Source organism: Rhinolophus sinicus, linkage group LG03 (genome assembly GCF_036562045.2).
Source record: "Rhinolophus sinicus isolate RSC01 linkage group LG03, ASM3656204v1, whole genome shotgun sequence".
Taxonomy (NCBI): Eukaryota; Metazoa; Chordata; class Mammalia; order Chiroptera; family Rhinolophidae; genus Rhinolophus; species Rhinolophus sinicus.
Window position 1 is genome coordinate 63530597 of NC_133753.1, and position 20293 is coordinate 63550889.

The following is a 20293-nucleotide window of genomic DNA, read 5'->3' on the forward strand; positions in this document are numbered from 1 at the left end:
TCTTTGGCACACAATTACCATTCTCTCTTTAACCACAGGCAAAGAACTTAGATTGTCATAGAGATTGTATTATGTTCAAGTGAGAACTAGATTCATGGGCTTCAAAGCTGACCTGGGACAAGTCATTGACTAGTGAGTGGCAGCATAAAGGAAATTATCAATAAGAGGAACATGCAGGGGTGAGAGGGGATTGAAACCAGGTATAGAAGGTGAAGAAGCAGCGAGGGCTGGGCTGTGCCCTCAGGCAGCCGCCCGAGGCGTTGAGGTTGTAGACAGGTATACTCACACCTCAGAGCTGGGCTCCCTGTCAGACATTCCTGGGTCAAGTGACACCCTCCCCAATTAGCTGGGGGACCCTGGGCAGCTTCCTAACCTCTCTTACTGCACCTCACTGTGTCATCCTTAGTCTGTAAATGCTGATAGTGCCTAATTCACAGAGCTGTGAGGGTGGAGAGCCATGTGTATGGGCCCGATGCCTGGCTGGCAGAAAGTGACAGAGTGGGTCTAATGAAACCCAGCCTCAATTCTGTGGGGCCCAGGGTCAGTTAGCACAATCCCCGGCCCATCAGAAGAGCTGGAAAAACAGGAACCACTACCGTTGTTGTCACTAGTTACAACTCAAAGCCAGATGCTCAGAGGTGACAGCTTTCAGGCACCCTGCTTCTTTGGCATGACAATCAGCCCTCAGGAGGGTGGGAGCAGGGTCACAGCCGTGCCCAGCCCACCTCTCCCCCAGCCTGTAGGCTCTGCTGCCTCCCCACCTGCCCCTGCTTGGTGACCCTGTGCCCTGTCCCTCCAGGAGGAATTTGGGGCCAGCGCAGCTCTGCTGTCTGCCAAGGAAGCTCTGCTGCTCTGGTGCCGATGGAAGACGGCCTGTTACGCCAATGTCAATATCACCGACTTCTCCCACAGCTGGAGTGATGGGCTCGGCTTCAGTGCCCTCATCCACGCCCACAGGTGTGCCTGAGGGAGAGGGACCCCAGCACCCTCCCAGCCCTGCCTGTCCTGAGACAGACCTTAGCCTTCTTCTCAGAGGCCTCTACTCACTCAGCCAACTGCTCTAGGACTCGGGTCCTCAACCTGTCCATTCTCCAGCATCCCTCTGGCCCCTGTGCCCTGGGCACAGGAGTAGAGAGCTGCTAGCCAAGGCCCTGGTCTGTTGTTATCCCCTGCCCTCTTTCCTAGGAAAGTCCATGGAACCGGCTAGGTTTGCCTTTGACCCCTGCCTGTCTCCTCTTTCTGTGTCCCTGATTCTATTCTCAGTCCTCTTTCTCTCCCTGGCAAGTGCCTGCCCTTTTGGAGCTCCCCCTACCCAGGAGCCTGACCCCTGAGCCAAATTAACTCTCCCTTCTCTGTCAGAGCCCTAGTCCTCCAGCCAGGCTCTCAGGTAACCAGCAGGAGAAAACTAACGCACAGTAAGGTGTGAATGACCAATAGGAGCTCTTTGCCTTTTTAACAAGTTTGCTTAAACCCAAGCAGTAAATTACTCTGGTGAAGAGCCCTGCCCGCTCTCTGTCTAGGCCAGACCTGCTGGACTATGGCTCCCTGCATCCTGAGCGCCCACTGCACAACCTCAACGTTGCTTTCCGTGTGGCTGAGCAGGAGCTGGGCATTGCTCAGCTACTGGACCCCGAGGACGTGGCAGCCCTGCAGCCAGACGAGCGTTCCATCATGACCTATGTCTCCCTCTACTACCACCACTTCTCCCACCTGCACCAGGGGCAGACTGTCCAGAGGAGACTCGCTAAGGTTGGTGACAACGGGAAGGTGGCATCAAGGAGAGGTAGGGGTGAGCATGGGCCCCAGAGGCAGACACACCTCGGTTTGAAGGCTGCCTCTGCCACCTCCTAGCTGTGTGGTCTTAGCCATGTCACCTAACTGTACTGTGCTCCATCTGCAAAATGCAGACAATAATGCCTAGGTGACAAAAGGCTGCTATGAGGGCTCAAGGGAGCACGAGCACAGTGCCTGGCACAGAGCCTGGCACACAGGGAAAGCCAGGTGAGGGATGTCCCCTTCTGTTTCTCCCCTTCCCCACTGCTCTTAGGCTGGTAAGCTCCTCATGGGATTAAAAGGCTCAGAGAGTAGAACTCTGCAAGGACAAGCACAGGAGCAGCTCTGCTGGGCTGAGTTCATGTTTTGGGGGGGCTCTCTTACTCTCTGGGCACGATGACAGAGGCTGAAGCCTGGGAAAGCTGTTCTCAGGATGGGTGTCTCCGCTGCGCATAGGGGAGATGATCCAAGCCAAGGGCTCTGAGCTGCTTTAGGGGCATGGCGCCTCAGAGAAGGGAAAGAAGACTCAGGAAAAGGATAGCACCCTGAGAGGTGAGGCCAAATGGGGTAAAAAAGGATGGAAGGAGGCAGGACGGGAGCCCCCCCTCCTGGGCCTGCATGTGCCGTGCAGGCAGAGCCACTTCTCTGTGGGCTGAGGATTCCACTTCAGTGTATCCACAGGTGAGGGAAGGAGCTACTGCCCACCTGGGCAACCCTGGTGGGCCCTCAAACTCTAAAAGGGGAGTGCCTCCATTCCAGGGCCTGCCCCAAAGTGCCGCCCTGACCCGTTCCCATGCCCTCCGCCAGATCCTGCTTCAGCTCCAGGAGACAGAGGAGCTGCAGACCCAGTACGAGCAGCTGGTGGCTGATCTGCTACGCTGGATTGCAGAGAAGCAGGTGCAGCTGGAAGCACAAGACTTCCCAGACTCCCTGCCTGCCATGCACCAGCTACTGGTGGCCTTTGCTTCCTTCCGCACCCAGGAGAAGCCATCGAGGCTGCAGCAGCGAGTGACTGCAGAGGCCCTGCTCTTCCAGCTGCAGACAGCACTTCGAGCTCAGAACCGTAGGCCCTTCCTGCCTCACCAGGGCCTCGGCCCTGCAGAGCTGTCCCAGCGCTGGGCAGGCCTGGAGCAGGCAGAGGCCTCACGGAGCCAAGCCCTGCAGCAGAAACTCCTGCAGCTAGAGCGGCTGGAAACCCTGGCCCGGCACTTCCAGCGTAAGGCGGCCCTCCGGGAGAGCTTTCTGACAGACACAGAAAAGGTGCTGGACGGGGCCACAGCCCCACCCACCAGCCTGGCCACAGTGGAGGTGGCTGCCCAGAGGCTGAGAATGCTGGAAGCCAGCATCCTGCCCCAGGAGGGGCGCTTCCAGGCCCTGGCCGAGATTGCGGGCATCCTCCAGCAGGAGCAGTACCACAAGTGGGCAGATGTGGCCTGCAGGTGAGCCCTGGGCATGTGAACCATCCTCAAAACAGGCTCAAGCCTTCCTACCGTATTCCTATTTTTACACATACACATTCCTAGCCACAAAACAGAGGAGCAATTTATGAATTCAGGGCTCCCTTTAAAAAGATCTAGCTCCCACTGATGCCTGAAATTCCTCTATTTGTAATTCATCCTTTTTGGGAAAGCACTGTTCTCTCTAGGTAGCCTCTTATTAATTCATTCACTAAACAAGCATTTATTGAGTGTCTACTATGTCCCATGCATGGTTCTAGGAGATTTTGCAGTGAAGACTCACAAAAATCCCTCCCTTTGTGGAGCTTACACGCTACTATAGAAAACAAAAAAATAAGAAAAATACATTGTATGTGAGATGATGATTTAAAAAAAAAAAAAAGCAGAAGGGGGGAATATGATGCACCAAGGTCAGGGGAGGGAGTTATACTGTGTGGCCAGAAGCAGTTCACTTTTGAGCAAAGACCAAAAAGAAGTGAGAGGCCAGCCATACAGATTTAGGGACAGACAATACTAGGGCATAGTGCAGTGTCCCAAGGTGGGCGCATATCTGGCATGTTTGAAAACTAGCTTGGAAGATGGTGTTGGCCAAAGTGAACAAGGTTGAGGTCTGGGAAGTACAGGGCAAAGGTCATGCTGGGCTCTGTATGACAGGTCGCAGTAAAGACTTGGTTTTTACTCTGAGAAAGATGGGAAATCATGGGAGGGCTTGAGCTATCTAACTTTTCTTTTACAACGATCACTCTGGATGCTGGGTCAGGACCAGACTGAAGGGACAGAGACAGAAACAGAGAGAGTAGTTGGGAAGCTACTGCAATAATCCAGGCCATAGAAGGTAGCGGGGGGGGGGGGGGGGGGTGCCGGGAGGGTGTGGGATAAGAAATGGCAGGATTCTGTATATATCTTGAATCCAAGAGGATTTGCAGACAGATCGGATGTGGGGTGTGAGAAAGTGAATTATCAAGATTTTAGTCCAGGCTCCTGGAAGGATGGCATTGCTATCACCTGAGATTGGGACTGGAAAGAAGGTTTGGGGGGCCATGAAGGCCTGAACCTCCCAGGCCTTCCTGGCTTCTCTGCTCATGTCTAAGAGGCAGGGGTGCAGTGTCCCTACTGCCCAAGAGTAGGAAGCTCACGGACCTCATCCAGGGAGTTTGGGCTCATCCAGGGCCGCCAAGCCACCTGAACAGCTGTGGACCCCAAGGCAGCATCCCTGCCCCAGCCCGGTGGAGACCACCCTTATTCTTACGTCCTCCAGGCAGGTGGAAATCACACGGCGCTGGGAGCAGCTCCTTCAGCATCTCCAAGGACAAAGGAAGTGGATGGCCGGCATGCAGGCTGTGCTAAGCCTGCTGCAGGAGGTGGACATTGCCTCCAACCAGCTCACGGAGCTGCAGGTGGGCCCTGGACCAGCAGACCCGTGGGGGAACACAGCTGGTGTGCCAGCTCTGGCACTCATGGGGACCCAGTGCTCTGGGACTGCAATGACCACTCATCCCTGGCCAGGTGCTGGCCAGCTCCACAGCCTGTGGGCAACAGCTGGCAGAGGCAGTGGAGCTGCTGCAGAGACATGCCTTACTGGAGGCCCAGGTCTCTGGCCACGGAGCCCACGTGGGCCAACTTGTCCACCAGACCACAAAGCTGGACTCCTCCCTGGGCACTAGTGTGGAGGGGCTACAGGCCAAAGCCCAGGCGCTGGCCCAGCTCCAGCAGAGCCTGGTGTCTCTTGCCAGGGCCAGGTAAGAGCTCACCCCAACTCTTCTACCTCCTCCAGAACTGTTCTGTAACCCAAATTACCTTTTGCCCAGGTTAAAGTACTGCTAGCCTGAACCTCCTCTACCCTGGTCTCACCCCCAACGCCTCTGTCTCCCCAGTTGAGTCATCCAGGGAAAAGGAAACGCCTGTCTATCTAAGGGGGAGTGTCCGAGCCTAGTGTGGACCCCTCTCCTCCCCCCAGTGATCCTTACTGTCCCTCAGGCGGACCTTGCTGGAGCAGACCCTGCAGCGGGAGGAGTTCCTACGGGACTGTGAGGAGGAGGAAACCTGGCTGAAGGAGCACGGACGGCTGGTGGACGGTGTGACCCTGGGCAGGGATCTTGGCCAGATTGCTGCCTCTGTGCAGAAACACAAGGTGCCTGCTACCCCGTGCCCTGCCTGTCTCCACTTCCCTGGCGCCCTCCCTTACCCTCACCCAGCTCCCTGCTCTGCCTCCTCCAGGCCCTGGAAGCTGAGCTCCGCTGCCACCAGGCTGTGTGCACTGATCTCAAGCAGAGGGGACGCGACCTGGGCGCCCACGGGTCCCCGACGCCGCCGGATCCCCAGGAGCGGGCTGAGGCGGTGCAGGATATGTGGCAGCAGCTCCGGGCCCGGGCGGCGCTGCAGGGCGCACGGCTGCAAGCAGCCCTGCTGGTCCAACAGGTAGCGTGGTAGACGAGCTGCTGGCAGCGGAGTGGGGTGGGCAGGGTTGGCCGGGGCCCAGCCTGCCCTTCTTCCTGCAGTACTTCGCAGACGCGGCGGATGCGGCCACGTGGTTACAGGAGCAGCGGCTGGCGCTGGAGAGCTTGTCGTGCGGGCAGGACCAGGCAGGCGCCGAGGCCCTGCTACTGGACCACCTGCGGCTGGAGCGCAAGCTGCGCACCTTCCGGGCGGAGCTGCAGTGGTTGGATGAGGAGGCACGGGCAGCCGCTATGCGGGCATCACTCACGGTGTGTGGGAGGGGCGGGGGGGGGGCGGGGGGGGCAGCCTGGGAGGGCGGGCAAGGGACTCAGAACCACAGGCCTCCAAAACCAAAGGCACCGTGTGGTCTCCAGGCTGCACCTGTCTCCCATGGCTACACAGAAGGTGGAAATGGGAGGGCATCTGTGGCCCCCCGACCCTGGTTAATCATGGCTTTCCCCTGGGACTTGGGGGGCAGGGTCCGGTGTTCCACCCTCCTCAGCAGCATCTGCTCCAGGAATGTACCCTTTGCTCTCACCATCAAGCCTACCTAAGGTGACCCTTCACCCTTAAGCCCTGTTTAGCTCTCTCCTGACTTGGCACTTGTAGGTTTGGGGTGGCCTAATCACTACAACCAGATGCTTTCTGAAAACCCTCTCTCAGTCTTTGAGCCCCCAGTTTTTAAAACACACATGCGTGATGGGTAGCTTGGCCCAACCCCATCAGGGTTTGCAGTCCTCTATCAAGAAGCTGTGTGTGTAGCTCTAGATGTGGAAACCACGGCCCTCAAATTGCGTTCCTGTTTAAGCCCTCTACCCTTACTCCTAAGGAAGTGCCATGTCCGGACCCCTCTGCCCAGCCATAGGCATACACCCTCACAGCTGCAGCTCAGGTCCTCATATCTCAGGAGGTGGCATAGCCAATTGGTCAGTAGCTGACTAGGGTGCTGGTTCAGCCTGCACTGGTCATTTATGTGGCACTTGAGGTCCAGGTCTGAAAGGTCTGTGGTTCTAACTTAGCCGAGGTTGATCTCTGTGCCCAAGGACATGCAGTTCTCTCTCCTAGAGAGGCCTCCCAGCTCCCAATCCAGGGCCGTTTCTGCCTCATCCCTCACTGAGTATCGATGACCTTTAACTCCTAACACTTGCATTATGCTAACTCATACTGCTTTTGGTGCTGCCTTCCTTGTGTCCTGTGTGGCCTGCTCCTCCAGTCTGAGTTAATTGTTTGAATGAATGAATGGAAAGTGCCTTATCCTTCTTTTGTGTCCTGTAGTGGCCAGCCAGCCCTGGCATCAATAGAGCAGTTAGGCCCCGTCCCTGGCATTTTCACACACTTGCTTTGCCCCATAATGCCCAGGGGGTGGCGCAGAGGCGCCCCCTCTGCTGGGGTGGAGAGCCACTTTGGTAGCTCAGCAGAGCCTTCCCTCCTCCATACAGAGGGAGTACCCAGAAGGCTGGAGCAGGATGGATGGGGGTACGACTGGGAGACCCCAGGATGGGACCCAAACCTTAGCACCACCGGGCAGCCAGTGCCCACGCCCCACAGTCCAGGGGCACTTCATCTGCAGAGGTACAAGGCAGGACCCCATGTGGGAGCCTTAACAGACCGTCGTAAATGTATTCTGCGTAGCTCCCTGGGACATCTGACGACGAAGGGAGGAAGTTAAGGGAGGCCGTTTGGGGCTCAGCAGAAAAACGGACATGGAGCTGCCCAAAATTCTGTCTCCCTTCTCCAGCTTCCTGATTCTCTTTGTGTTCTCCCCCTTTCCAGTCTTTCTCTGTGCCTGTTCCTTTTGTTCAGTCCCCTCAACCCAGCCCTGAGCAGCCAGCCTGGCTGCCACTTCTCGGTCTGCCCCTTCCGCAGGCCCAGAGAGGCAGAGGGGCAGAGACCATATGCTCGCCCACCCCTAGGAGGAGGGCCAGCGGACCTCAGAAGCTGTGCTCCCACAGGCGTGCGCCTAACCTGGCTCCCCAGAGAGGTCCTGCAGCCAGCACACCAGACAGGCCCCGAAACCTGGGAGCTAAAGGGCTGGGAGGCCGCTCTAGGACAGATAATGCGTGTCCTTGGGCAGTAAGTTGGCCTCTCTGAGCCTTGATCACCTCCCCTGTGAAGTGGGGGGTTGGACCAGACAACTGCTAACATACTGTGGATCGACTTCCAAAAACATTAGCAAAGAAAAAGGGAGAGATCAACCGCGGTTAAGTTAGAACTACAGACCTTTCAGACCTGGTAGACAGGTGTCGCATAAGTGATCAGTGCAGCCATGTCATGGAACAGGAACCCCAGGTACAACTGCTGGCCCCAACCTGCCAGGCCTTCTGCTGCTTAGGGCGAGCCGCCCTGGTCACACTGCTCTGTGTCCTGTTGGCACAGGTAGAGTCTGCCCTGAGCTCTCCAGGGGAGGGTCCCAGGAACCCCGGGGCCTGGCGTGAGGTTTCCTGCTCCTCTGGCCCCCAGGGCATCCAGAAGATGGCCCTCCCAGCCAAGCCTGACGCTGACTTTGACCCCAACACCATACTCCAGACACAGGACCGCTTGAGCCAGGACTATGAGGGCCTGTGGACGCTGGCAGAGGTAACGCTCCTTGTTTAAAAAATGTTCATGGAACACCTGCTCTTTTCTAGACCTGAGCCATGAGCGCAGTGACAGGATGCGCTCCCTGCCCTCAAGGAGCTGACACCACAGCAGACAAAGTGTGAAACAAGTCATTAGGTGGATAGAGGTGTGATGGGAGCATATGAGAGGGGAGCCCGGGTCAGGCTGGGGAGTCAGAGGGAAGGACTTTTAGTCTGAGACTCAACAACAAGAAACTGAGGCAGGTAAAGCCAGGAGGAGGGCAGGGAAGATGGCAGGGAGACAGTGTTCTAGGCCAGACCTACACAGAGGCAGGGGGTGGCGAGAGGCTAGAGGAGAGCCTGGAGAGGAGGCAGACCCGGCCAGGTCCCATGGGAGAAGTGTGCATTGTACCTAAGAACTGAAGGGCTTGAGTAAGACAAAATCAAAAGATTACACTCTGCCAGGGCCATTTATCCACCAAGCTTGTGCCAGCTCCCTCCACTGGACCTGTGACAGAGGGTGTAGGGCCCAGCAGTGAGGTGGGCGCCCTCTCTGGCCCTGGGCTCTGCTGGACGAGGGGGGCGGTGATGTCGGGGGAGTTAAGGGGACCTGTTCTGAATGCCCAGTGGGGAGCATTGATGCTCACCCAGCCTCTGGGCTGGCCTCTTCTCAGCACCGCAGGGCCCTGTTGGAGGAGGCAGTGGTTCTGTTTGGTTTCAATGGCTCGTGTGAGGAGCTCCGGTTCTGGCTAGAAGACCAGACAGCGCTGCTCCAAGCACTGCAGCTCCAGGCTGATACCTTGGAGGTCATGCAGCTCAAATTTGAGGTACAGTCCCCTTGGAGCCAAGGGGGAATTTCAGCTGTTGTCTCTCCTGATTGCTGTCCTTCCCCCTCACCTTGCTCCTGCCTCCCCATTATTCATTCCTGTGCCTCCGTTCTCCATGTTAACTATAGTCCTGTCTGGGAGGAGGGAACGAGGGAGCTGGCCTTGAATTATTTTTAATTGAGGTATAATTGACATGCAACATTGTGTTAGTTTCAGGTGTACAACATAATGATTCAGGATTTGTATATATTGCAAAATGATCACCACAATAAGTCTAGTTAACATCTGTCACCGTATATAGTTACAGAATTTTTGTTCTTGTGATGAGAAGTTTTAAGATTTACTCCCTTAGCTGCTTTCAAATGTACAATGCAGTATTAACTCTAGTCACTATGCTGTACATTACATCCCCATGACTTATTTATTGTATAACTGGAAGTTTGTACCTTTTGACTCCCTTCATCCAGTTTGCCCACCCCTCACCCACTGCCTCTGGCAACCACCAATCTGTTTCTATGAGCTTGTTTATTTTTTATTTTTTTCCAGATCCCACGTATAAGTAAGATCACATGGTATTTGTCTTTCTCTGTCTGGCTTATTCCACTTAGCATAACGCCCTCAAGGTCCATCAATGTTGTCCCAAATGGCAAGATTTCTTTTTTTTTTATGACTGAATAATATTCCATTGTGTGTGTGTGTGTGTGTGTGTGTGTGTGTGTGTGTGTGTGTGCCACATTTTCTTTATCTATTCATCCACTTGTGTTGATGGACACTTCAGTTGTTTCCATATCTTGGCTATTGTAAATAATGCTCCAGTGAACATGGGAGTACATATGTCTTTTCAAGTTTCTGTTTTTGTTTTCTTCAGATAAATACCCAGAAGAATTGCTGGATCATGTGGTAGTTCTATTTTTAATTTTTTGAGGAACCTCCATAATTTTTTCCGTAGCAGCTGTACCAATTTATATTCCCACCAACAGTGCACAAGTATTCCCTTTTCTCTACATCCTCGCCAACATTTATTTCTTGTTTTTTTGATAACAGCCATTCTAATAGGTCTGAGGTGATTTCTCACTGTGGTTTTGATTTATATTTCTCTGGTGATTAGTGATGTTGAGCACCTTTTTATGTACCTGTTGGCCATCCATATATCTTCTTTGAAAAATATTTATTCAGATCCTCTGCCCTTTTTTTTTTAAATTGGGGAATACTGGGGAACAGTATGTTTCTCCAGGGCCCATCAGTTCCAAGTTGTTGTCCTTCAATCTAGTTGTGGAGGGCACAGCTCAGCTCCAAGTCCGGTCTCCATTTTCAATCTTAGTTTCAGGGGGCACAGCCCACCATCCCATGTGGAAATTGAACCAGCACCCTTGTTGTTGAGAGCTTATGCTCTAACCAACTGAGCCATCCAGCCGCCCTTCCCATTTATTAATTGGATTATTTTGGGGGTTTTTTTGTTGGGTGTTTTTTTGTTATTGTTTTTTGAGGGGTTTTTTGCTATTGAGTTGCATGAGTTCTGTGTATATTTTGGATATATCTTTGTCAGATATTTGATTTACAAATACTTTCTCCCATTACGTAGGTTGCCTTTTCATTTTGTTGATGGTTTCCTTTGCTGTGTAGAAGCTTTTTAGTTTGATTTTTTTCCCACTTGTTTATTTTTGCTTTTGTTGCCTTTGCTTTTAGTGTCAAATCAAAAAAATCATTGCCAAGACTGATGTCAAGGAGCTTACCTCCTATGTTTTCTTCTAGGACTTTTATGTCTTCACATTTTACCTTCAAATCTTTTATCCATTTTGAGTTAATTTTTATGTATGGTGTAAGATGGTCCAGTTTCATTCTTTTGCATGTTGCAATCCAGTTTTTCCAGCACCATTTATTGAAGAGACTGTCCTTTCCCAATTGTATATTCTTGGCTCCTTTGTCATAGATTAATTGACCATACAGGTGTGGGTTTATTTCTGGGCTCTATTCTGTTCCTTTGAGCTATGTGTGGTTTTGTGCCAATACCATATTGTTTTGATTACTATAGTTTCATAATATAGTTTAGTTTGAAATCAGGGAGCATGATGCCTCCAGCTTTGTTCTTTGTCAAGATTGCTTTGGTTATTAAGGGTCTTTTGTAGTTTCATACAAATTATAGGATTGTTTGTTCTATTTTTGTGAAAAATGCCATTGGAATTTTGACAAGGATTGCATTGAACCTAGATTGCTTTGGATAGTATGAACATTTTAACAATATTAGTTCTTCCAATCCGTGAACATGGAATATCTTTCTATTTATTTGTGTCTTCTTCAATTCCTTCATCAGTGTCTTATAGTTTTAAGAGTATAGGTCTTTCACCTCTTTGGTTAAATTAATTCCTAGGTATTTTATTCTTTTTGATGCAATTGTAAATGGCATTGTTTTCTTAATTTCTCCTTCTGTTTGTTATTAATGTATAGAAATGCAGCAGATTTATGTATATTAATTTTGTATCCTACAATTTACTGAATTCATTATTAGTTCAAACAGTTTTTGGGTGGAATCTTTAGGATTCTCTGTCATGTCATCTGCAAATAGTGACAGTTTTACTTCTTCCTTTCCAATTTGGATACTTAACCTTGAATTTTTAAAGGTTTCTCCTAGCCCTTCAAGGCTGTAGATCCCTGTTCTTCCAGAAGGATGCAGCTCAAACACCTCTATAGCAGAGCATGTCTGACGTCATTCATAGTCTTGAGAGGAGTGTGGGAACAGAATAAGTCCTCTCAAAGCCTGGGTCCTCCTTTTTCTAGAAGTTCCTCACCACCCTGGCTGTGGGAAAGGGACTCTGGGCTGAGGTCAGCAGCTTGGCTGAGCAACTGAAGCAGAGATATCCTGGATACTCCCCCAAAATCCAGCGACAGCAGGAGGAACTGAGGCGGAGGTGAGAATGAAGAGGGAGTGCAGGGTAATAAGGGCAACCTGGATGCAGTGTTTTGGCCTGAGTGCCTGCTCATCTGCCTCCCGAAGTGCCGGAGGAAAGACTAAACGTGTCAGAGACAGGGAGGAGCGGGTGTGGGGACAGCCAGCCTGGCAGCTTCTGTCATGTGACTTTCTGGCCAAAGCCCCAGGATGGACAGGGAAGTGTCCCTGTGATGAAGACATCCTGCTCCCTCTGCCAAGGTGGGGGCAGCTGGAGGCCCTGAAGAAAGAAAAGGAAATACAGCTGGCATGCACCATGGATGTGTGCAGTTTTCTGCAGGAATGTGGACCCACACAGGTTCAGCTGCAAGACGTGATACTCCAGCTGGAAGCCCTGGAGACAGGGCACTCAGAGGACCTCCACCGCGTCCTACAACTGGCCCAGCAGAAGATGCCAGCGCTGGAGGGGACCATCTACTACCTGCAAAGGGTGGCCATAAAGTACAGCCTGGGCTTAGCATAGTAATGGTGCTGTGGGAGGGAGGGAAGGCCAGAGCTGGGTTATGGAATAAGGAAGGGGACAGAAACCGGGGTGGTGGAGGAAGGGTGGAATGTGCTGTCTGAAGGGCAGGGGCAAAGGTGGGGGACAGTGTGAGAAAATGCTCATGGGGGGAGGGAGGGCCACATACGCTTGCTGCCCCTAAATTGAGGGTGAGGTGGACGTTCAGAGTTGCCACCACCTTCTCTGGGGCATGCAGGCCTGGTTACCAGGCCTAGGGCAGGGCATTGACTGGGTGCTGGGCTCATCTTCTAGAGTCAAGGACGCAGGCTCCAAAGAGAGCCAGTCCCTACAAGAACAGGTGGAGACGCTGCAGGGGCTGCTGGAGAGAGTGCAGAAGCAAGTGGCCCAACAGGCCCAGGCCCAGGCCCAGATGCAGGCCCGGCAGAGCTTCCTGCAGCAGAGCCGGCGACTGCTGCTGTGGGTGGAGGGTGTCCGGGCTCAGCTGCACAGTGAAGAGGAAGTGGTGGACGTGGCCTCAGCCCAGCGGCTGCTGGTGGAGCATCAAGACCTGCTGGAGGAGATCCACCTGCAGCAGGAGAGGTCAGGACAGGAGGGCTGACAGGACAAGCTGCGGGATGGCCAAGGCCTGCGGGGACGGGCCACCAGAAAGAGAGGCAGGAAGCAGTGCGTCACCCAGGGGATTGGCCCGGGCTGTTGCTTAAGGCGGGTTTTCAAGGGGGGAAGATGTAACCAAGGACTGGTCAGGCATCTTGCACACATCGGGGAGGGACCCAGGGCAGAGTCTGAGCTGCCTGGGAGGTTCTATCCAGTCCAGACCTGGTTGTACTGCACCCAGGTGAGCCTGGTGGATTGCTTTCAGTCAGGACAGCCTAGCCGCTCAGCCATTCTGGGTAATATAGACCCCCTGGCCTCTGGAGTCAGAGGCTCCAGGACCCCCATGGGACTCAGACACCCACCTCCTCAGTATGATGATGGCTCTCCTCCTGCAGAGATGATGGCTCAGGCCTGGCAGGCAGGGCCACCGAGTACAGTCTGCAGGCTATGCCCACACAAGGGAGCCGGACAGGTGGCCGAGCAGGCACTGAATCCATCCTGTCCTCTGCATGCCAGACTCTACTACCTGGTTCAGGGCTGTGTCAGCTCAGAGAAGTGGAACCTTTTACTAATTCACTCACAGGTGTTACCTGTTCCCAACCTGTGTGCCTGTGGGCTGCACCCAGCTGAGAGGGGCACCTTTTCCAATTGTCCAAGTCTCCACATGGGCTTACAGTGGCCTGCAGTCAGGCATGTGTATGGCTTGAGTGATTTTTCTGTGTTGTGCTACCTCAGCCCACCTACTTGCCTGGGCCTCGGCCATCGGCATGGCCAGGTAGAGTAAGGATGACATGGCAGGGACCGTGGGCGCTGTTGAGTTCTAAGCATGTGCTGGACCTGGTACATTCATTGTCTCACCAGTGGGCCAGGGCACAGCTGTCACATGGGACAAGTAAACCACCTGGCTTAACCAGTCTCAGACCCCTCCAGCTACCCTCACATCAGAGCTTTGAGATGAATGACTATGGAGGCAAGATGGAAGGAAGGTTGGTGAGAGGAGGGATGGGCTTTGACCCTCTGCCTGTTGTCCTGGCCAGGCTGCGGCAGCTGGAGGCTCAGGGCCAGTCCATGGCAGCCTTGGACTCACTGGACTCTCAAGAGGTGACCCGTGCTCTGAGGTTCCTGGGCCAGCAAGGCCAGGGGCTGAAGGCTGCCTGGGAGCAGAGACAGCGGCGGCTGCAGGAGGGGCTGGAGCTGCAGAGGTTTGGCCGAGCAGTGGATTGTTTCGCTACCACCTGTGCGAACCACGAGGCCTTCCTGCAGCTGGACAGCCTTGGGGTACGGACCCAGGCATGTGCAGCAAGGGGCTGCTTCCCCATCACTGGAGAAGCCAGGATGGGCAGGAGGCCCCTGGACCGCTAGTGGGTGAGATGGTGTTGCCCCCATGCTCCCAGGCGTGACTCCACGTCTCTGTACCCACAGGAGGATGTGGGGGAGGCCCAGAGCCTGTTGCGGCAGCACAAGGAGTTTGGGTGGCTAATGGACACCCTGCGCCCTTGGGCAGAGGCTCTGTGGGCACGTGGCAAGAAGCTGGCTGAGAGCAAGCAGCCTGCTGCACACAAGTGAGCCTGGGTTTGTCTGGGCAGCACCTGTCAACCTTTCTCAGTCTTCATATCCCGTTGCCCCGAGGCTGGGAGAGTGGGTGGGGAGTGGGGGGTGGGGGGTGGAGAGGCGCACCCTCGGCTTCAGTGGGCTGAACTTGAGGCTGGGCCTCAGGCATTGTGGAGCCGTCCCCACACTCTCCCCCGCCTCCCCCTGCCCTCCAGAGTCAGAGAGCAGCTGCAGAGCGTCCAGGTACAGTGGACCAGGGTTCAGGAGAAGAGTGAGCAGAGGAGGAGGCAGCTGCTGGCTTCCCTCCAGTTCCAGGTGAGGGGCCAGCCCAGGTGCATGAGGCCTCCCCTAGACGAATGCCTAAGCGTCCACTGTTGCACTAACAATTGTGCACCATGCGGAGCCCTTTACAGTTTACAAAGCTCCTTCCCACCGGTTATGCCATGGATCCTCAGCATATCCTTGACAGGCATTATGGCTCTGGTTTTCCGAATGAGGAAAACCGAGGCTGAGGCCACACTGCTCAGAGGTGGGGCTGGGACCGAAGTCTTCAGTAACCCCCCTCGCCCTCCCTCATCTGGCTAGTCCCCTTCCCCATTGTTTCTGGCCACACGAGGCTCTTGCATGGGCCATGGGCAGCAGCTGCAGAACTTGGCTCTGTCAGGTATTTGTTCAACTGCTCACAAGGGCTCAGCTGGGCCAGTGCACAGCCTCCCGGGGCTTAAGCCTGTTTGTAGAGGGGTAGCTGTACCTGGTCTGAAGTGGGCTGAGTAGTGGGGACTGACCAGGCGCTCCTCCTGCCTGGGCACAGGGTGCCATAGGGCCCAGGTCCTGACTCCCCCAGCTTCCTCCTACCGCTTTCCCTGACACATTTCCCCCTCAATCTCGATTTCCCTGCCCCTACTATGGAGCAGTAACCCTAGGCCCTGCCTCTCTTGTACCCTAGGATTGGCTCTGGGTACTGCTCTTCCTATGGGCGTCCCTTAGACCCTCTCATAGAGGTCCTCACACCAGCCCTCACCCCTGGCCTCCGGGACCCATTCTCTCCTGGTTCTTGGGCAGGAATGGAAGCGGGATGTGGCAGAGCTGACGCTGTGGATGGAAGAGAAAGGGCTCATGGCGGTGGATAAGCCCTCCCAGGAGCCAAGCAACATCCTGCAGAAACTCAAGTGGCACAAAGCAGCTGAGCGTGAGCTGCTGGCCACCCACGGGCACCTGAAGGGCCTGCAGCAGGTAGGAGCCTGGACAGAGGGCGCAGGGCCTACTCCTCTTCAAGTTCCCTGCCCAGCTGCCAGGCAGGTTTTCACGGAACACACTCACTGCAGGAAGAATCAACCTCAGTTCCCATAGAGTTAGGCTCCTCCAGCTTCCTCCTTCTGTCGGCTGCGCACGCCCTGGTCTGGGCATCCAAACAGCCCAGAAAGTTGCCATCACCCCTTCCCCTCAACTCTCCAGAGCAGATCCAGAGCCAGCCTCCTTCACCTGAACAAAGACCTTCCCCACCATCCGCCGGGCGCCTGCTCAGCCTGCGCTACTTGTGGGTGTCAGAGAAAAGCTCTCCCACTTCTGCCCACAGATTTTGGGCCACAGGAACTGCTCAAGCTCTTGCAGAGAAGTGGAATGACACTGGTAGCCAGGCACCCACCTCTACCACCTGGGTACAGCCTGCGGTGGCTGCTCATGGTACCAGCAGCTCAGCAAGACCCCCTGGGCCTTCATTCTACTGCAGGTTGGGAGCGAACTGTTGAGCAGTGGGCTCTGTGCTCCAGGAGATGTGCAGGCCGTGCTTCGGGACCTGAGTAACAAGTGGGAAGAGTTGAACTGCAAGATGGCAGAGCGTGGGGAGCAGCTCCGGCAGGCAAGGCAGCGGGACCAGCTCCTGGGGCTGCTACAGGTCAGCGGAAGAGAGGGGGAGGGCACAGGAGGGAGACGGAGGCTGGGCTGCGCTGGGAACAAGCTGGACGGGGAGAGGAGAGGAAGAGTCTGGATGTCCTGCTGATGCTGGAGTGACCCTGGGGAGTCCTGCAGCCTTTGGAGGCCTCTGTCCTATTGGCTAGTTGAGCCTGGCTTTACCCACCAGTAGGCCAATACAGGATTGTCTCCTGTGTGCCAGCGTGTGGTTAATACAGCTTGAGTCCCCCAAGGAGGAAGAAGCGTGAGGGGAGAGGGGTATTCATGAGGTTCTGGGGGAGGTTTGGGCACTGTTGGTGAAGGGTAGAAACGGTGGTGACAGAGGTCCCCAGTGGGTCCTTGGTGACTGTGGTGTGCTGCAAGCAGTCAGTCTTAGAACCCAAGAAAGTCCATTTGCTAGCCTATATGTGGAGAGCCTGATGCAGGGTCATCGTCCCTCTCCAGGATGCCAAGGAGAAGATGGAGCAGCTAGAGGGGGCCCTGCAGAGTACAGAAACGGGACAGGACCTATGCTTGAGCCGGGGGCTGCAGAAACGGCACCGCCAACTGGAGGGTGAGAGCCAGGCACTGGCCAGCAAAATGTCTGCCCTAATCTCTCAGGCCCACCACATGGTCGATTCCCAGCCCATCATGGAGGAGACTCAAAAGTACCTCCAGAGGTACGTGCTTGCTTGTGCCATCTTTACCTCACTCTGTTTCACCCTCCCGTGTAAACATGAGGGTGGTTTCACCCAGTGAGCTCAGGAGGGTGGCACCTACAGAACCTGAGGTTGTCCAAATCTCCTTCCCTAATGAGTAGAGTTATTCCCAGGGTAGGAGGGTCCAGTAGGAGAGATCCCAACTAGACATCCTAAGCACCCTACAATCTGAAGTCACACGGGTCATCTGGATGGAAGGTTGGGCGCTGGGCCCTCTCCAGCTTTCTCCCCCCCGTCAGATGAGGCTTTCCCCTGTACCCCACCTTGTTCCTCATGGGTCCCTGGTTGGGCCAAGGAAAGGACTGAAGTTTTGTCCTCACCTATGCCCAACCTCTTTCATCTCTTCTGCCTTCACTCAGGTTGGAGTCCCTGCAGGGACATCTGACCACCCGGCGTCTGCAGCTGCAGGCCTCGGTTGAGCTGTACCAGTTCTACCACCTGAGCACCACAGAGCTCACATGGGTAGCTGAGCACACGCCCAGTGCAAGCTCTGCCAGGTCCATCAAGTGCTTGGATGATGCCCTGAGCCTTCATCGCAAACACAAGGTAATGGCCCCCTTTTCTCCCAGGATCCCTGGTGTCCTGTTGCCAAGCCTTAGAAGCCTTCTACTGCTACTCAGGGTGTCCTGATTTCCAAGTCTCTGCCCCCAAGTGTTCTCTGTCTGGAAGTTTTGCCACGATTAGGACTGGAACCAAATCTATGGCTCTGCTCTGCATACCCTGTGGCTAAGGGAATCTGGAGACAGCAGCTCCTCGTGCTATTCCATGGCAGGAGCTCTGGATGGAGATGAAAGCCCACCAGGGACAGGTGCAACAGGTACTGGACTCCGGACAGAGCCTAGCAGCCTCAGGGCACCCCCACACCCCGCATATCATGGAGCAGTGCCAGGAGTTGGAAGGCCGCTGGGCAGAGCTGGAGCAGGCGTGTGAGGCGCGCCTGCAGCAGGCTTTCACTCTCCAGCAGGTAGGATGCAGAGAACACAGCATCAGGGCAAGAGGCAAGAGTCAGGCAGGCTCTGTAAGTGAGGCCTGTGGAAGCTGGGACTCTCTGGGAGGTGGGTCAGGGGTGAGAAGTGTGGGCCAGGAGCGGGCTGGTCCCCTGTATGGCACAGAAGCCTCTGTGTGCTGACTGCTGGATAGCCTGGCATGATGTCCCCAAGGGATGATGGAGGGTCCCGTCTGTGTTCATCAAGGTGAGTTGGTCCTATTCTTGGCAGTATTTTCTGGATGTGTCAGAGCTGCAGGACCGGGTGGAGGAGACGTGGCTGCTGCTGAGCAGTCAGGACTATGGCGGACATGAGGCAGCCACCGTCAGGCTCAGTCAGGAGCAGCAGGTACCGTGTCCTGAGCGTCCTCCACACGATCTGGACTTGGGTGATGATGGGCCATGAGGAAACCGTCTGTCACTCCCCCAAAGGGCACTTGCTACTTCTCGGAGGCACAGAGCCCAGCTCTTCCTGCCTGAAGACACAGCCAGCCCCCTCCTCACCATCCAGCCAAAGCCTACAGGGTCTCCATTCATCCCCAGTGCTCCCTTTCTTCAGAGGCAACCGCTTTGAAGGTCCCTTCCCTCTCTTTAGTACTGTTCTAGTCTACACCAATGGCCTCGAGAATTCTCTGCCTTCTCTTTGTGCTTCTTCTCCTCCCCCTGGCACCTGGGGGTCACCTATTCTTGCCCTTTTCTCGTCTTCACAGGGTTCTTCCTCCCCCGCTCTGAATATCATCCTCTGAGTTAACCAAATGCCCTTCCTGAAGCCTTCCTCCCCCAACAAACATCCCCTGATTAAAGGGCGAGAGGCCTGGAGGACCCCTCCTGGGATCAGGCTGTCAGGACTACACAAGCCCCAAGGCCTGAACCAAAGCAAACTCGGTTCCTGTCCTATGACTGTTGACTTCCCATGAGCCATTTCTGCAGAGTGTGCCTGTAGCCGCGGCCTCATGGAGCCAGTGTTCCAGGCATCCTGGGTACCTTGCTTAGCTCTGTGCAGCTCTTATACTGTGGTGCTGGGGTCTAGTACAGTGGCTCCTTGCCCTCCGTCCCTTGGCCCAGGTTACCTAGCGTTCACCCTTTCCTGCTAAATAGTGAGCCCTCTGAGGCCACAGACTATGTCTTCACTTTTATGGAACAGTAAGAACTCCATCAGTAAGGGATAGATGGGTGATGGGTGCATGGGTGGAGAGAGGGTTGGAGGTGGATGGATGGGGGCATGAGTGGATAGGGGGAGATGGGTGGGTGTGTGGTCAGTGGGTGGGTAAATAGGAGGAGAGATGAATGAGTCACCCAGTCTGGCTGGGTCCTTATGTGCTGACAGGCCCTGAAACAGGAATTGGTTCTTTATTGGAACTCCGTGGAGAAACTTGACCAGAGGGCCCAAACCCTCAGTGGCCTTGAGGCCCCTGAGCAGCTGGGCATGGTGCAGGAGAGGCTCTGGGAGCAGCTGCGGGCACTGCAGGAGTTGGCAGCCACACGGTGAGAAGCCTTGTACAGGGGGTCTAGCCGCAGTTGACTGCTCCCTTACCATGACCCTGAGTTGGAAGGAACCTATGCCCTCAGGCCCATAGAGATGTGTCAGATAAGTCCTTGCTGTGTGTTGCTTACCTCGTTCTAAAATTCCTCAGTGATGGCCCACTGAGCAGGAACGTGCCCTGCCAGCTCCCAGCAATCCGTCTCTTCCCCCAGCCATACCCTCACCTGCCCTACACTGGCCTTCCTGTCTTTACTTCTTCCTGGATCCAGAGCCACAGGCCTGGGCAGAGAAAATGAATAACCTCCTCCTCTGGCTGGGCCAGCTGTCCCCAGGGGGCTGGGCAGCTAACTTCTGGGGAACCACGGGCTATCCCCACAGGGACCGGGAACTGGAGGGGACCCTGAAGCTGCATGAGTTCATGAGGGAGGCCGAGGAGCTGCAGAGTTGGCTGGCTAGCCAGACACAGGCGGCCAGGGGAGCAGAGGGCCTCGGAGAGGACTGCGAGCACATCCTGGTGAGCGGAGGGTGGGGACAGGGAGAAGCCATGAGGCAGAATGCTGGGGCCGAGGGGGCTGGCTTGGCTGGGCTCTGAGGAGAAGGGGGCCATGGGAGT

The 20293-nt window shown here is 55.0% G+C and overlaps 1 protein-coding gene across 1 annotated transcript in view; it reads left to right on the top strand.

The window, feature by feature from the left end:
• SPTBN5 (spectrin beta, non-erythrocytic 5) overlaps positions 1-20293 on the top strand; it is a 47611-nt gene that overhangs the window by 4081 nt on the left and 23237 nt on the right. Inside the window, exons 5-28 of the mRNA XM_074327880.1 lie at positions 800-957; positions 1521-1749; positions 2581-3212; positions 4489-4627; positions 4737-4969; positions 5208-5361; positions 5448-5648; positions 5729-5935; positions 8127-8243; positions 8899-9051; positions 11827-11957; positions 12197-12436; positions 12750-13037; positions 14090-14330; positions 14475-14614; positions 14819-14918; positions 15666-15836; positions 16333-16497; positions 16959-17173; positions 17572-17758; positions 17985-18176; positions 18430-18546; positions 19525-19682; positions 20059-20194. Coding sequence (XP_074183981.1) covers positions 800-957; positions 1521-1749; positions 2581-3212; positions 4489-4627; positions 4737-4969; positions 5208-5361; positions 5448-5648; positions 5729-5935; positions 8127-8243; positions 8899-9051; positions 11827-11957; positions 12197-12436; positions 12750-13037; positions 14090-14330; positions 14475-14614; positions 14819-14918; positions 15666-15836; positions 16333-16497; positions 16959-17173; positions 17572-17758; positions 17985-18176; positions 18430-18546; positions 19525-19682; positions 20059-20194 — 4704 coding nt within the window. The remainder of the gene's footprint in view (positions 1-799; positions 958-1520; positions 1750-2580; positions 3213-4488; positions 4628-4736; positions 4970-5207; positions 5362-5447; positions 5649-5728; positions 5936-8126; positions 8244-8898; positions 9052-11826; positions 11958-12196; positions 12437-12749; positions 13038-14089; positions 14331-14474; positions 14615-14818; positions 14919-15665; positions 15837-16332; positions 16498-16958; positions 17174-17571; positions 17759-17984; positions 18177-18429; positions 18547-19524; positions 19683-20058; positions 20195-20293) is intronic.